At 43.6% G+C, this 18,251-nt stretch overlaps 1 protein-coding gene across 1 annotated transcript; it reads left to right on the top strand.

Annotated features, from left to right (window-relative positions):
• The first annotated feature begins 3,348 nt into the window (after positions 1-3,348).
• On the top strand, positions 3,349-17,509 carry LOC144502795 (diablo IAP-binding mitochondrial protein-like). The gene is made up of 6 exons (XM_078227080.1): positions 3,349-3,451; positions 3,616-3,718; positions 8,815-8,943; positions 9,835-9,945; positions 11,261-11,357; positions 15,589-17,509. The coding sequence occupies exons 1-6, from the start codon at positions 3,363-3,365 to the stop codon at positions 15,816-15,818; spliced, it is 759 nt and encodes a 252-aa protein (XP_078083206.1). The 5' UTR covers positions 3,349-3,362; the 3' UTR covers positions 15,819-17,509.
• Positions 17,510-18,251: the final 742 nt, after the last annotated feature.

An 18,251-nucleotide genomic window follows, 5' to 3' on the forward strand; every position in this document is an offset into this window, starting at 1 on the left:
AGGTCATGATGGAGTTGTTTAGAACTTTGGGGAGGCCACAGCTAGAGTACTGTGTGCAACTCTGGTCGTCACATTATAGGAAGGACGTGAACGCACTGGAGGGGGTGCAGAGGAGATTCACCAGGGTGCTACCTGGGATGGAGCATTTAAGTTATGAAGAGAAGTTGGATAGGCTTGGGTTGTTTTCGTTGGAGCAGAGAAGACTGAGGGACTACCTGATTGAGGTGTACAAGATTATGAGGAGCATGGACAGGGTGGATAGGGAGCAGCTGTTCCCCTGAGTTGAAGGGTCAGTTACGAGGGGACACAAGTTAAAAGTGAGGGTGGGGAGTTTAGGGGGGTTTTGAGAAAACATTTTTTTACTCAGAGGGTACACTGTAGTAATCTGTGATCCCGGAGGAAACTCACGCAGACACGTGCAAACTCCACACAGTGACCCAAGGCCGGGAATTGAACCCAGGTCCCTGGCGCTATGAGGCAGCAGTGCTAACCACTGTGCCACCATGCTGCCCTTTGTGATTCTTTAGTAGTTTTCATACAACTTTTGTCAAATTGTGGTCTATCCATATTTATCATCATTAAAAAGACAGTGATGACATTTGTTTTACTGGATTTTTGGGCTTTGTTTTCCACTTGCAGTTAAATACCACCTTCCCACATCAGGATAGATCAAAGTACTCGACACTGTGGAGTCCGATGACTGTCATTGCAGTAAAGTTATTTCATCGAAAGCACTGAGATGCTAATGAGTTAATCTTTTTTTCTAATATTGGTTGCGAGAAGAATATTGATCAAGACGTGTGGAGAATTTCTTGCTGTTCCTTGGAAACTGTTGCTGTTGACAAACCTGCCCAACAGCAGCCTTGCTTCTGCCCTTTGACTCTTCTAGGCTACACCCCTTGCTTTTCCAGTGCAATTCTAATATTCACAGCCTCAAAGTTGATGTCTGCAGGCATGAGTCCATACTTATTCCTGACCAAAAGCAGAGAATGCTGGAAAATCTCAGCACGTCTGACAGCATCTGTGAAGAGAGAATAGAGCCAACGTTTTGAGTCTGGACGACCCTTCAGCAGAGCTGAAGACAAGGAAAATGGGACAAGATTTATACTGATAGGGTGGGTGGTGGTGGGGTGGGGGTGGGGGGGGGGATTGACAAAGTTGTCATAGACAAAAATACAAAGGGAATGTAAACGGTGATGATCATGGCTAAGAAAGTGCTGATAGCGGCCATTAAAAGATCAGAATGTGTAAATGGCAGAACAAAGGTAAGCAAAGTATCAAAGGACAACCCGAGACATGTATCAGATGATGTGGAGATGCCGACGTTGGACTGGGGTGGGCACAGTAAGAAGTCTCACAACACCAGGTTAATGTCCAACAGGTTTATTTGGAATCATGAGCTTTTGGAGTGCTGCTCCCTCATCAGATGACTCGCCTGATGAAGGAGCAGCACTCCGAAAGCTCATGAATCCAAATAAACCTGTTGGACTTTTACCTGGTGTTGTGAGACTTCTTAATGTATCAGGTGGCCCTAGTGTGGTGGGGGGAGGGGGGTATGGGAGACTGTGGGAAGGAAGAAAGGAGATGGAAAGTGAGATTTTAAAAAGACATGAAAATAACAATAAATAAATAAATAAGATGAAATGAAATGAAATAAAATAAATGGAAATTGGGTGAAGGTGGGGACAGTTCATGCTCAATGCTCAGTCTGGAAGGCTGTAAAGAGCCCAATCAGAATCATAGAGGTTTACAGCATGGAAACAGGCCCTTCGGCCCAACTTGTCCATGCTACCCAGTTTTTACCACTAAACTAGTCCCAACTGCCTGCATTTGGCCCATATCCCTCTCTACCCATCTTACCTATGTAACTGTCTAAATGCTTTTTAAAGGCGGCAAAATTGTACCCACCTCTTCTACTGCCTCTGGCAGCTCTTCCAGACACTCACCACCCTCTGAGTGAAAAACTCCATACAGTTACCCAAGGCTGGAATTGAACCTGGGTCTCTGACGCTGTGAGGCAGTGCTAACCACTGTGCCACCCCAAAAGCATATTGCAATCTGAACCCAGTGCCTTAGACCACTGGGCCACGCTATCTTTTTCATTGAACTTTTTCTTGGCCCTATTTTATTAGTATCCAATTTCGCACCCTCCTTAGATATTGTCCCTGACACCTTCACAACTACTGTTAGTAAAGACCCTCTTTAAAAAATCCACCCTGAACTCTTGCATCTTCTCTATTCCAAATTCTCCCCATCTAAAATCTTAATTATGTCATTTCTGTGAACCCCACATCTGCCTCTCTATGGCTGAATCTTTCAGGTTAGTAACAATCCTGATCACAGCAATAAATTCTGGTAAGGTGGGACACACATATTGCTTGAATGCTGTCCACTTTACACCCAACACATTTTCTATTCGGCATATCCTCAGGGGAATCAGGGTTTCATTTCTCTACCTCTCCCGTGAAAGAAATGAGACATTGTTGATAATATCGCCATAACTTTCAATCTCTCCCTCAACGGATATTGATTGGAAGTCTATATTGTAAAGGTGTCAGTTGGACCCAAGTGGATCCCTTCTCTGGGAATCCACGTGTTCAACTGAGAAACATGTTTCTCTAACCTTGCTTGGTTACAATGAGCACAAAGACTCAAAAGTAAAATGTTTTCCACCTAAAAGTTCTGTAGATAATCATAAAAATTTAACAGATTTGTACTTTGTGCCAGAAAGCCACATTGAAGAAACAAACCCCATCTCCAAATTAAGGCAGGATGGCTGAATGCACATAATTTCCCGTGAAACTTGCATGATGCAAGAAGACTGCAACAATACATGGCTGGAATTGTTAAATTATGATGTGGAGATGCCGGCGTTGGACTGGGGTAAACACAGTAAGAAGTCTAACAACACCAGGTTAAAATCCCTTGGTAGCAAAAGCCACTAGCTTTCGGAGCACTGCTCCTTCATCAGGTGGAGTGGGAGTTCAGGGTCCTTCGTCACCTGCCCCTTCAGGTGGAGTGGGAACTCCACCTGCCCCTTCAGGTGGAGTTCCCACTCCACCTGAAGGGGCAGCACTCCGAAAGCTAGTGGCGTTTGCTACCAAATAAACCTGTTGGACTTTAACCTGGTGTTGTTAGACTCCTTACATTGTTAAATTAGGCAGAATGCTCCATGCGGGCCTGAGTTAGGATCTGTCCCGGCGACTGGACATTTTCCCACTGGTTGCCACTCCAAATATACTCAACGCGGATGAAGACCCCGATGGGATTGCGTTAAAACCAATGTCTTTAGAGTTTCTCCAGACCCGCTGTGCGCCTGCGCGAGTTGACTCTGGGTCACGTGCTCTCTTCAGTGGAACGCCATGACGTCAGGAGCCCCAGCTGGATGGAGTGTTGATACAATGGCCGCGGCTTTCTATAGGCTGATGTGTCGGTGTAGCCGAATGTCCAGGTAATCGACATCAAAGTGTTATTTCACTGGGTTTCCCAGCTGTCCGGGCACAGCTGGCGCTGCACTCGCCGAGACATGTGCAACTGTGAGAATGCGATCGTGTCGGGGGAACCGCTCTACTGCCCCACCGCCGGCTTTAACTTTTTTTTCTTGTCTTCCAAAAGGACCTTCTCCTCGGCTGTCTACCACAGCAGGAGCCCCCGTCGAAGGTGGCAGAGAGTGGCACTGGGACTGGGCGCAACGCTAGCCGCTGTCCCCATTTCGCAGGTACGATTTACCCAGTTGTTAAATTGTGCGTCGGAGAGTAGTTTGATGGTCTGAGTTATAAGGAGAGGCTGGATAGACTGGGACTTTTTTTTTTCTCTGGAGTGTAGGAGGCTGAGGGATGATCTTATAGAGGCCTATAAAATGATGAGGGGCACAGATCAGCTAGATAGTCAATATCTTTTCCAAAAGATAGGGGAGGTCTAAAACTAGAGGGCCTAGGTTTGAGGTGAGAGGGGAAAGATACAAAAGGCTCCAGAGGGGCAATTTTTTCACACAGAGGGAGGTGAGTGTCTGGAACAAGCTGCCAGTAGTAGAGGCGGGTACAATTTTGTCTTTTAAAAAGCATTTAGACAGTTACATGGGTCAGATGGGTATAGAGGGATATGGGCCAAATGTAGGCAATTTAAAAAAAAAGGGCGGCATGGACAAGTTGGGCCGAAGGGCCTGTTTCTAGGCTGTAAACCTCTATGACTGGTTATTGTATGAAGTTCAGATCTGTGAAGGCTGGTTGACTGATGTGGAATTTGAATATTTGAGAGGGACAATAGTAACATATAATCTGATTATTGATTCTCAATTTTTGAAAAGTCAAAACCACTCCGCACATTTTCAGCCTAATCTGTGCACACTGACAATGGACACAGTTCCATAATGTTAGTGGTTTATTTATTCACTGAAGGATATTGCTGTGACATGAGCTGATATAATTTTGAAAACAAATGTTCAATGCCAGCATTCTTCAGGTAATTTTGTCCAGTACTGCAGTCGAAGGATGCAGAATGCTGATGGATCTTTTGTAGGGTTACAAAGTTATGAAAATGACAATCAGGAAAAGACCATCAAGGCTGTCTGTCTGTCTCACACAGTGAAGTTTCAGGATTAAATGCCATGTAATCGTGTCCTTCATTGGCTGTTAAAAGTTTCAGAATGTCCTGAAATAGTGAAAGGTGCTGAGAACAATAAAGAAAAGTACAGCACAGGAACAGGCCCTTCGGCCCTACGAGCCTGTGCTGATCACGAAGCCCTAACTAAACTTAAAAAAAAAACCTTCTGCCCTTACTCGGTCTGTATCCCTCTATTCCCTCCCTATTCATGTACCCATCCAGATGCCTCTTAAATGTTGCTCTTGTTAGAGATGGTTATTGTCTGGCACTTATGTGATGTGAATGTAACTTGCCACTTAGCCCAAAGCTGGATACTGTCCAGGTCTTGCTGCATATGGGCATGGTCTGCTTCTGATGATATCCAGTTGTAGCTTTAGGTTATTGCTGGATGAGAGAGGGAGGTTTATTCTGAACAAGCTGGATGACATTTGAAGAATGGAAATGCAGTGAATAAGCAAAAGATGAGCCCGGTATTCTTGGACATTTTCATGTCCAAAGTCTTTAATATGACCGTGCATAGATCTGAGATGTTTCAGGGCTTCTATTTACAGTATAACACACAGAAAGCTGCTACACACTTAGACACCCTGATTTATAAAGGGCAAGACCTAATCACTGCATCCATTGTTTATACATAGAAGCTTTTTCTCCTTACTCATCTTACTCCTTCTCTCCAACGTATGTGGTAGTATCTTCTCATAAGCCATCACCCTAGCTATGACTATAACAATACATTCTGCACTCTCTCCTTCCCTATGAACGGTATGCTTTGTCTGTATAACACATAAGAAACAATACTTTTTCAATGTATGCCAATACATGTGACAATAAATCAAACCAATAAGATAACCTGCAGCTCTGGTTTTACTGCAGATGTTCCTTCCATTCCCTCCCCCCACAACTGTTTGCAGTCTTGAATCTGTGCTGTTGAAACAGGCAGTTCTGCCAGAAGCTGTCTGCCGATGGGCTCACTTTACACAGGTACCTGCTGGGACCAGCACAGCTCCACTGTTTCAACATCGATGTAGATAGGTTGCTAGATGCATTTCCATTCCTGCTGACCACTATTTTTGAGCTTGATGAATGGTGCAATAACTTTATCATTTATTTTCCCCTTTCCATCCCCCTCAGCTTGTAGAATCTGATTTTTTGGTGAAACCCTACAAAATCCCCTTATAGGTTGATGCGATCTCTGAACAACATCATGGTTTCGTACATAACCAGGTGCTCTTTGGGCTGGATTTGCTGCTATACTTGAGCAAATCCCTTGGATAATGTCAGTATGTTGTTCATGGACAATATCTCATTGTGACCATTTCTTTAAGGGGTTTATCTAGTGCTAACCCACTTGGGAAAAGTCTCCTACGTAAATCCAATGTTGCTGTCGGGAATATTTAGTTATTTGACTATGAAAGATACTTGTGTTTCCTGAGAAGGAAAATTTGAACCTTGCCTTCTTTAACTATCCCTGAGAGCTCAGTTTGCATAGTCCATCCACTTTGGATGCAGCAACACAAATTCAATGGTAGGATGTACTTGCATTGGATTACTAAGCACTTTTTGTAGATATTGAATGGTGTCTTGTTATCGTTTCATCCTCAATGCTGGGAAGCCCACCAAGTGTGTGGACTGTGGAGCTGTAATTGGGCATCAGGTCCAACAGCGTGCGCTCTTCAGGTCCAACAGCGTGCCCTCTTGAGCTGGACAAGAGGCTGCAAGGTTTTTCAGCCAATCGAATTGTTGGATCCTCAGTGAGCCAGGCAGGGTCTAAACCAACAAGTATAAAGTAGATTTAAATTATGTACAGAAAGCTAACTAAATGAAATATGGGTGGCATGGTGACACAGTGGTTAGCGCTGCTGCCTTACAGCGCCAGGGATCCGGGTTCAATTCCCAGCTTGGGTCACTGTCTGTGTGGAGTCTGCACGTTCTCCCTGTGTCTGCGTGGGTTTCCTCTGGGTGCTGCAGTTTCCTCCCACAGTCTGAAAGACGTGCTGGTGAGGTGCATTGGCCATGCTAAATTCTCCCTCAGTGTACCCGAATTGGCACCAGAGTGTGGTGACGCGGGGATTTTCACAGGAACTTCATTGCAGTGTTAATGTAAGCCTACTTGTGACACTAATAAATAATCTTTAAGGGTGAAAGATAAGATGCAGATAGAAAAAGTAAAAGAAAATTTTTAAAAAATCTTGAAAGCTAACTTCTGAATGAATGAGAATCCACGTTTCTATTTATATTTTCAGGGCCAGAGAGATTGTTTGGCACTAATTATCATTAATTGCATCATTTTTAAAAAATCACTTACCCCTACTTGCACCAGATTTAACTTTAGCCGTCATATTCAGTGGGTAAAGGAACCTAATTTTGTGCTGTTGTGTGTCTTTCCATGTTGTGTTGATTGGTGACATTCTGTTATAGTGCAGTTTGTGAACTCATACTGCTGCTCCCAGATTTACACTTTTAGAAACATAGAAAATAGGTGCAGGAGGAGGCCGTTCGGCCCTTCGAACCTGACCACCCTTCGATTATGATCATGGCTGATCATGCACTTTCAGTATCTCACTCCCACTTTCTCTCCCGACCCCTTGATCCCTTTAGCCACAAGGGCCACGTCCAGCTCCCTCTTGAACATATCTAATGACCTGGCTCCAACAGCTTTCTGTGGCAGAGAATTCCACAGGTTCACAACTCTCTGAGTGACGAAGTTCTTCCTTATCTCCGTCCTGAATGACATACCCCTTATTCTTAGATTGTGATCTCTAGTTCTGCACTTCCCCAATGTCGGGAACATTCTTCCTGCATCTAGCCTGTCCAGTCCCATCAGGATTTTATGTGTTTCTATGAGATCCCGTCTCATTCTTCTAAATTCCAGTGAGTATAAGCCCAATCAATCCAGTCTCCCTTCATATGTCAGTCCTGCCATTCCAGGAATCAGTCTGGTGAACCTTTGCTGGACTCCCTCAATAGCAAGAATGTCCTTCCTCAGACGAGACCAAAATTGCACACAATACTCAAGGTGTGGCCTCACCAAGGCCCTGTATAACTGCAGCAAGACATCTTTACTCCTATTCTCAAATCCACTTGCTATGAAGGCCAGCATGCCACTAGCTTTCCTCACTGCCTGCTGTACCTGCATATCAACCATCAGCGACTGTTCCACCACGACACCCAGGTCACATTGCACTTCCCCTTTTCCTAAACTGCCACCATTCAGATAATAATCTTCCTTCCTGTTTTTGTCACTCAAGTGGATAACCTCACATTTATCCACATTATATTGCATTTGCCAAGTATTTGCGCACTCAGCCAGCCTGTCCGAGTCACTCTGCAGCTTCTTAGCATCCTCCTCACAGCACACACTGCCACCCAGCTTAGTGTCACCTGCAAATTTGGAACATTACATTCAATTTCTTCATCCAAATCATTAATGTATATTGTGAATAGCTGGGGTCCCAGCACTGAACCTTGCAATACCCCACCAGTCACTGCCTGCCACTCTGAGAAGGATCCGTTTACTCCCACTCTCTGCTTCCTGTCTGCCAACGAATTCTCTATCCACATCAATACATTACCCCCAATACCATGAGCTTTAATTTTGTTCACTAACCTCTTGTGTGGGACCTTGTCAAAAGCCTTTTGAAAGTCCAGATACACAACATCTACTGGTTCACCCTTGTCCACTCTACTGGTCACATCCTCAAAAAACTCCAAAAGATTTGTCAAGCACGAATTCCCTTTAATGAATCCATGCTGACTTGGACCGATCCTGTCACTATTTTCCAAACGCTTAGTTATTACATCCTGAATAATTGACCCCAGCATTTTCCCCACCACCGATGTCAGGCTAATCGGTCTATAATTCCTGGTTTTGTCTCTCCCTCCTTTTTTAAAAAATGGGGTTACGTTCGCTACCCTCCAATCCACTGGAACTCTTCCAGAGTCTGTAGAATGCTGGAAAATGATCACCAATGTGTCCACTATTTCATATGCAGACTATAGAATTTACACATTGATAAGGGTGAGTGCTGCTAGCCTCAATGTTATCATCAGTGTAAAATCTAAACCATTTGTGATTGGGACCGCTCTCTTTTCCCATTTTTTTTTGCATAAATGAAGTTTTCAGTTCTGGTGAAGTGTTGGCACAGGGAACAGTAACTTATTTTCTCCCACCAGTTGACGATACCTAACATCTGCATTTATTTTCTGCTACAGTCTGACTCAACACCTCTCACTCATGAAGATTTAATCAAACGGGCTGTATCATTGGTAACTGATGGTGCCAATACCTTTCTGTCACAAACAACACTTGCACTTATTGATGCTTTGATCGAATATACTAAGGTATGTTGAAGGAAAATTGTTTTTTCTTTTGCTTAAATTAGGAAAAAATTACAGTTCTATTTTTCTTTCCTATGGGAGTTTTTCACCACCAGACTTCTTCCTTTAGCTGCTGCACCTTGCAGTCATTTGACCAGTGGTTAGCGCTGCTGCCTCACAGCGCCAGGGACCCGGGTTCGATTCCCGGCTTGGGTCGCTGTCTGTGCGGAGACTGCACGTTCTCCCCGTTTCTGCATGGGTTTCCTCCGGGTGCTCCGGTTTCCTCCCACAGTCTGAAAGATGTGCTGGTTAGGTGCATTGACCATGCTAAATTCTCCCTTAGTGTACCCGAACAGGCATTGGAGTGTGGTGATGAGGGGATTTTCACAGTAACTTCATTGCAGTGTTAATGTAAGCCTACTTGTGACACTAATAAATAAATAAACTTTAAAACTTTCATTTGTTCCTCTGATCCTCTCTCTAATAAGTAACTGATGCAACTTGCCAGAAACTTTTTATCCTTGGAGTGAGGCTTTGGGCTACAGCAAGATGCTCTGTCTGGGCATCTTACACTCCTGGTGATTATAAGCAAACTGACCTCCCCCAATCATGCAGAATAGTGTAACACAAAAGAGACTGTTTGGTCCATTGAATCTGTAGTGCAGTTGAAAAGTAGATCCTGTGAATGAACAGCAACTTGTCAAAAAAATCCTCCTATTTTCTTTATGTAAAACTACTGCCTGTCAGATTGTAACCTTCTGAATATGTAACTTTTAATATTGATGAGTAGGAATCATGACAGTTAGATAGCTATCCATTAAAGTGCGAGAGGAAGGAATCTGAATTTATCTTTACTTATGATCTGTTTTCGAAAAGAAATAAATGTCTTGCAATAAATATGTTGATCTACTCTAGGCCGTCCACACCCTGATCTCACTTCAACGGCAGTATACTGGTCTGGTGGGCCGTATAAGCGGAAAAGAGGAAGAAGCTATTTGGCAAGTCATTATTGAGGCTCGTGTAAAGGTACATTTCAATGCTCCCTGTCAGATTATACATCCTTTCAAACCACAATGGACAGAGAACATTTTCCTGTTTTAGGTTTCCAGCATCAGTAACCAAACTACCAATTATTTGTAACTCAATCCATGCCAAGTAAACCCCCCTGTATGACGCCACAATACTGTCCTTTGTCCCTAACATTAGAACTGCATTCTCTGTTTTGCCAGTTGTTCCATTTCATGCATGAAGTTTGCTAATCTAGTTTCAAACTGAAGGCACTTCTTTTCCACGTGTGCAGGAGGCAAATTTGAGACTGTCCATACTCGTTTCATAGAGGGCATAGTTGCCAGAATGGACGGCACGGTGGCACAGTGGTTAGCACTGCTGCCTCACAGCGCCAGGGACACGGGTTCAATTCCGGCCTTGGGTGTCTGTCTGTGTGGAGTTTGCACATTCTTCCCGTGTCTGCATTGGGTTCCTCCAGGTACTCCGGTTTCCTCCCACACTCCAAAGATGTGCGGGTTAGGTGGATTGTCCAGGCTAAATTGCCCATCAGTGTTCCAAGATGTGTAGGTTCGGTGGATTGGCCATGGTGAATGTGTGAGGTTATAGGGGTAGGGTGGAGGAGAGGACCTGGTTAAGATACTCTGTCAGAGAGTCAGTGCAGACTTGAGGGGCCAAATGGCCTCCTTTTGCACTGTGGGGATTCTTTGAAAAGAGAGGGCCTCCATCCCACTCGGCAAAGCTAGATCTAAATCCAGGTCCCAGAGGTAAAATATGTTGTGTTAACACAGTCTTCCTGTAAATAGTTAATACTCAGAAACCACACCAATTCAGAAGGTTGGGAGCATATTGTAAAATGACACAGTTGAAAGTGCAATTAAATACTTTTTAATTACGAAACAATTTTCTCCAGTGCTAATTTTCAGAAGTTGCAGGAATATTACGGATGAAGAAACCATTCTGTTATCCATCCTGAATGCCCCTAAAATATCTCCAATACAGCATCTGATTGGTTCTTAATTGATTCTAGGATTTTCATCTCCATGTATGAGGAAGTGTCCTGTGTACCATCACTCCTGGGTGAAACACATCTTCCAGATATTGGTCCTAAATTTATCAGTTGAACCACCTTGTCATCTTCTTCCAATTTAATTTAAAATAATTTATTAAGATTATTTATACATTGAAAGTAACTTAAAACAACCAGTTTTCTCCACGGGGGATACATAAAGGGATATGTATGTTCCTGGCAAAAACAACTTGAAAACTTTCTACTTATTTCCAGGTAAGCAGCTGGTGAGTTATAACTTTTGATTTCTTTTGTAATTAACTGCAGATGAACATGTATCGAGAAAAATATCTGAGTTTTGAGGCCAAGTGGATGGCAGCAGTCAGCCTCTCGGAGATGGCAGCAGGGGCTGCATATCAAGCAGGTATTGTGTATATTGAAGCTCTGAAAGAGATGTTTTGGTTGCATGCTATGTGGCAATAAGAGAAGAGAAATGTTTTTCAAGTGACGATACTTGGGGAAGGTATGAGTAAAGCTCTTCAACGGGAAAAGTTGCTTCATAGAGGTATGCAGCATGGAAAAAGGCCCTTCAGCCCGTCGCATCTGCGCCAGTCAAAGACAAACCATCTAACTATTCTAATCCCATTCCCCAGCACTTGGCCCATATCCTTTTATGCCCCGGCATTGCAAGTGCTTAAACTACTTAAGTGTTATGAGGGTCGGCGGAGAATTCCAGACTCCCACCACCCTCTGCGTGGAAAGAGATTTTCTTCACATCCTGCCTCTTAACCTTGTGCGTACTACATGCATTTCACCAATAAGGTCTTTTCAGAATGAAGAATGAGGCATTCATAAGAAAAGAACATAAGAAATAGGAGCAGGAGTAGGCCATCTAGCCCCTCGAGCCTGCCCCGCCATTCAATAAGATCATGGCTGATCTGACGTGGATCAGTACCACTTACCCGCCTGATCCCCATAACCCTTAATTCCCTTACCGATCAGGAATCCATCCATCCGCGCTTTAAACATATTCAGCGAGGTAGCCTCCACCACCTCAGTGGGCAGAGAATTCCAGAGATTCACCACCCTCTGGGAGAAGAAGTTCCTCCTCAACTCTGTCTTAAACCGACCCCCCTTTATTTTGAGACTGTGTCCTCTAGTTTTATCTTCCTTACTAAGTGGAAAGAATCTCTCCGCCTCCACCCTATCCAGCCCCCGCATTATCTTATAAGTCTCCATAAGATCCCCCCTCATCCTTCTAAACTCCAACGAGTACAAACCCAATCTCCTCAGCCTCTCCTCATAATCCAAACCCCTCATCTCCGGTATCAACCTGGTGAACCTTCTCTGCACTCCCTCCAATGCCAATATATCCTTCCTCATATAAGGGGATCAATACTGCACACAGTATTCCAGCTGCGGCCTCACCAATGCCCTGTACAGGTGCATCAAGACATCCCTGCTTTTATATTCTATCCCCCTCGCAATATAGGCCAACATCCCATTTGCCTTCTTGATCACCTGTTGTACCTGCAGACTGGGCTTTTGCGTCTCATGCACAAGGACCCCCAGGTCCCTTTGCACGGTAGCATGTTTTAATTTGTTTCCATTGAGATAATAATCCCATTTGTTATTATTTCCTCCAAAGTGTATAACCTCGCATTTCTCAACGTTATACTCCATTTGCCATATCCTCGCCCACTCACTCAGCCTGTCCAAATCTCTCTGCAGATCTTCTCCGTCCTCCACACGATTCACTTTTCCACTTATCTTTGTGTCGTCTGCAAACTTCGTTACCCTACACTCCGTCCCCTCCTCCAGATCATCAAAATAAATGGTAAACAGTTGCGGCCCGAGTACCGATCCCTGCGGCACGCCACTAGTTACCTTCCTCCAACCGGAAAAACACCCATTTATTCCGACTCTTTGCTTCCTGTCGGATAGCCAGTCCCCAATCCACTTTAACACACTACCCCCAACTCCGTGTGCCCTAATCCTCTTCAGCAGCCTTTTATGGGGCACCTTATCAAATGCCTTTTGGAAATCCAAAAACACCGCATCCACCGGTTCTCCTCCATCAACCGCCCTAGTCACATCTTCATAAAAATCCAACATGTTCGTCAAGCACGACTTTCCCCTCATGAATCCATGCTGCGTCTGATTGATCGAACCATTTCTATCCAGATGCCCTGCTATCTCCTCTTTAATAATGGATTCCAGCATTTTCCCTACTACAGACGTTAAGCTGACCGGCCTATAGTTACCCGCCTTTTGTCTCCTTCCTTTTTTAAACAGCGGCGTAACATTAGCCGTTTTCCAATCAACCGGCACTACCCCAGAATGTAACGAGTTTTGATAAATAATCACTAACGCATCCACTATTACCTCTGACATTTCTTTCAATACCCTGGGATGCATTCCATCCGGACCCGGGGACTTGTCCACCTTCAGTCCCATTAGTCTACCCAGCACTGCCTCTCTGGTAACATTAATTGAATTAAGTATTTCTCCTGCTGCCAACCCTCTATCGTTAATATTTGGCAAACTATTTGTGTCCTCCACCGTGAAGACCGACACAAAAAACTTATTTAAAGACTCAGCCATATCCTCATTTCCCACTATTAACTCCCCCCTCTCGTCCTCCAAGGGTCCACCATGAAACATTTGGTTAAAATGAGAAAATAATTGCTATTTTGGTTTGTTCTTGCGAATGTGACTCTCAGAAACCAGAGGTTACCCTCGGTTAAATATGCAATGTAAATACTTGGGTGGAATCATTTTAAGTATCTATTATATACACACGCACACACTATTTGCAAACCATTGTGCTGAAGAATTTAAGTTTTTGAAACATATTACCCAGATAGTTCACTCATTAATAGCTGTCAGCAGAAAGCTGTGGATGGACAGAGCATGAAAAACAACTTGCATTTATTTGTGCAGTACTTTTAATATATTAAAACACCTCGAGGTGTTTCACAGGAGCATTATCAAACAAAAACCTGATTCCAAGCCACATAAAGAGAGATTTTCACAGGCAAAAAGCTTGTTCAAAGAGGTAGCTTTTAGGAAGTGTGTCAAAGGAGGTGGAGAACATGAAAGGTACAGGAAGAGGATTTCAGAACTTGGGGCCCTAAATAAGACATGGCTGTATATGGTAGGGAAATTCAGGATGTGCAAGAGGCTAGAACTGGAGGAGCATAAGAACTAGGAGCAGGAGTAGGCCATCTGGCCCCTCGAGCCTGCTCCGCCATTCAATAAGATCATGGCTGATCTTTTCGTGGACTCAGCTCCACTTACCCGCCCACTCACCATAACCCTTAATTCCTTTACTGATCAAAAATCTATTTATCTTTGCCTTAAAAACATTCAACGAGATAGCCTCAGCTGCTTCACTGGGCAGGGAATTCCGCAGATTCACAAGCACAGATTCTTGGAGGGTTCGAGGGCTGGAATAGGTTAGCGGTGAGGCGAGGTGAAATCATTTATGAGTTTGAGGTGTTGCTGGAGCCAGGAGCTGGAGCAGGACAATAAGCCCCAGGATTAGGAGTATGAGCTGACCTTCCTCCTGGCGTGGGAGTGCAGGATAATATTATGGGATGGGCCAGAATTTTACCGTCCCGCCCGCCACGGGAATTGGAATCGGAGTGGGCCAGGGGCGGACCATGGAAAGGTCCGTTGACCTCGGGCGGGATTTTACGGTTTCGGGACGAGTGAGGCTGTAAAGTCCCACCCATCGTGCACTTGCTTGGTTTCCTTTAGTTTTCTAATTGATCTTATTTCTCCCTGGGGAGCAGTGTGGACTCTTGTGAGAAAGCAGGGCAGTTTCATCACTCTCAGGTTGAGTGCTGAGTGTGTCTTTCTGGCATTGTGTGTTTGTTCTTGTCGTTAACCTGGAGCTGCCCAACACCATTTCATTTGGTGGACAGGAATGGGGCGATTTCAGATTTGAAAGTGCACCAAAACATTGGTGCTGATTTATAATTTGCGAGCGCTAAGCATCAGGAGAGCACCCATACTAGGCCAGTGTAAATTCCTTTCCATTTGTGACATCAACCATTCTTGCGAGGTGGGAGGTTATTGATTGATTGACGATTATGGGGGAAATTCAAGTTGGGAACTCCAAGCGATGTGGAGTTTGAGTTGAACATCAATATCTCCAATTCTTTTGGAATCTTGAAACGTCCAGTGATGTTGAATTCTGGTTGGTGTTGTGAACCCAGATCAATTGAAGTGGACGATGTACATCCTTGTTTTCTGTGGGACCTTCACAATTGTCAGAAAACTTTAGCCTTTGCCGCTTGCTGCCCCAAAGGTGAAAAGACCAAATATGACCATGTTTGATGAGATAATATTGTCCACTCCTCTTTCTTTTGTTTCCCATCCCTTCCTGTTCGTTCTGATGCCGTAGGAACGGGATTAAGTTATTTAGCCAACTTCCCCCTCCTTGCCTTCCCCCAAAATTCTTTCACCATTCAGTTTGATCATGGCTGATGTGTATTTCAATCCCATTGTCTCCGCTTTATATCCCTTGCTGCCCTGACCCAACATTAATCTGTCTTGCATTTCAATCGACCCAACATCTACAGCCTTTTGGTTAAGAGAGTTTTTGCTGTCCACTTTTGTCAAGGCTCTGATTTTAAGTATTTCCACAGGCGCGGATTCAGCCTCGGTCACTGCGCACACACACATACAGATGGCACAGAATCAGGTGGAAGAAACGAAACAACTGGCCCTCAAAGCTGAGGCTAAATTGGCTCAAGTCCAGGCAGAAGAGATTCATATGAAAAGAATAGAAGAAGCTGCAGCGAAAGCCAGCAAAGAGAGTGTGAGCCTGCCGGTAAAAGAGGAAGAAATACCCGAACAGTATCTACGAGAAGACTAGTCTGTATAAATAACCATTCGCTGCTCTTGAGAATCAGGGAATGTAACAGTTTTGACTTATGTGAAGGGTTTTGCAAATGTTTATAAAATATACCAATAACAATTTTGTAATAAACTGTTGATTCTTTATGTTGAGAATTTAGAATTAATTAAGGTCATATAAAATATTCTCTAAATGGAATTACTCTTTGACTGAATTGGATATGTTTATGTTGTATTAATTGTGTCAATGCACTGTACGTGTAACATGCAGAGAAAACGTGTCGTTCTCCAATGACTGAACAGAGTCCTTTGTTCTTTTGGTAATGTTCAAACAGTTCTTAAGCATTCAGTTAAAACAGAAGGCTGAGGAGCTGGAGCAATAAGTTCATGCTTGGAGTGGAGTGGGAGGAGATTTTACATTCCAGCTCACCTTCACTTTTATTCCCATAATCTTCCCTGAAGAGCATACAACCAAATAAAGTGGTTTGATCCATCGCATTTTCTCCCTAATGTACCAGACTTTATTTAATTTACATTCCTCCAAGCTAAACAAGTTGTGATTAATACAAACTGCTCACTGCAAAGCCACAGGTTCTAAAGGATGGTGAACTGAAATGTTAGGATATTACCTGAGCAGAACTCTCACTTTCAACTCTGACCAATTTCATCCCATAGAAAAATGGGGCATTTGGTCCCATCAGCAAATGTGGCCAATGTTCAGCGAATATTTGATCAGCTTTGTATTATCCTTACAACTATAGGTGGAAATATATCAATGCAGCTGTTTGTTTTAATGGTCCACACCTCTGGGAGGGCGAGGAGTAGACAGTCTCCTGAAGCTTTGCTCTTTCCTATATTGTGTGTTCTGGTGTGATAGGTGATTACTTGATTTTGCTACTTTTCCAGTTATGTAAAGCTCGACTAAACTACCAAAAAACCTTAAATTAACAAGTGATGGATTCCCCCTTTTGCAGCCATACGCATAGCCCAGTGTTGTCCAGAGAGGAGCCAGGTTTGTGCTTAGTGTGGGCATTTGACATATCCGTTATATTTCATTGTTGTTAACTTTGAAATGATTATATGGTGGGATGGATTTTTTTTTCAAATTTATTACCTTTCTACAACAGCTTAGATATAAACATAGAAAAATAGGTGCAGGAGTAGGCCATGCGGCCCTTCGAGTGTGAGTGGCTTACTAAATTACTAAAGTTGCATTATTAATGGATTGGTTGTGAAGTTTTGGAGGAGATGGAGTCATTAGCAGTTAAGTGTGATCCAGCATTGATTTTGCTGCTTCTCAAGCAGCTGATGGTCACTCGGGCTGATATGTTGTGAAGTTTCTATCACTTTCGCTGTGGGATAAGTAATTTTCAGTGAAGTTGCCTGAATAACGAGTGTGAAAATCCTGATTTTTATCAATGATCGGTGCTATTCACATCTGGAATGGGATAATGCCAACTGATTTTGGTGTGAGAGAACATTCACAACAATGTCATTGTTCCAGCAGAAGGCTGTGTCTAATCTCACCACAGTGGCGATCCTTCCACACGAATACTATCCTGTCACAGCAAGTTGCCTAATCACTTTGCGATTGGTTCTATTATTGCTGAATCTTGCACATATGCATTACCAACGTCCTTTAACAAGCAAACATTGACATCTTTTTTACGAGCAACTTGTATTAATAAAGGTCTTATACCCTTGACCCACAAGAGACCTCTTACAATTCATTGCCAATGTGAATTATAAAGATGAAGAGAATTTTGAGTGCAGAATGTATTCTCAAAGAATTTGCAATAGAAGTTATATAAAATATGTATACTGTTTAAAAAAAGTCATGGACACAAATGTGTTATTTTTAGGACAGGTTAGAAGCGGTATAATGGAAGGCAAGTGCAAATGATTATCCTATATTTGTTAGTCATAGCACTGTAACAGAGGAGTTAAATGTCCCAATGACCGAGCACCCGTATTCACTGACCCTACCTAATTTTTTACCAACGTACTTTAACAAGCAAAATATCAATATCTGCTTTTTTTTATGAGTAACTTGCATTTACAAAGTGCTTTTAATGTAGTTAGACAAACAATGTTAGCAGAGTTTGACACTGAGCCACCTGAAGAAATCTTAGGATGGGTGTGGTAGCTTTCAAGCAATGCCGTAAGAGTGGTGGAGAGTTTGAGGGAGTGAATTCCAGAGCTTAGGGTCTGGGGTGGCACAGTGGTTAGCTCTGCTGCCTCACAATGCCAGGGACCCGGGTTCAATTCCGGCCTCGGGTCACTGTCTGCGTGGAGTTTGCATATTCTCCCCGTGTCTCCGTGGGTTTCCTCCAGGTGCTCTGGTTTCCTCCCACAGTCCAAAGATGTGCTGGATAGGTTGATTGGCCATGCTAAATTGATCCTAGTGTCAGGGGGATTAGCAGGGCAAATATGTGAGGTTACGGGAATAGGG

The sequence above is a fragment of the Mustelus asterias genome, chromosome 13 (assembly GCF_964213995.1).
Source record: "Mustelus asterias chromosome 13, sMusAst1.hap1.1, whole genome shotgun sequence".
NCBI classification, from domain to species: domain Eukaryota; kingdom Metazoa; phylum Chordata; class Chondrichthyes; order Carcharhiniformes; family Triakidae; genus Mustelus; species Mustelus asterias.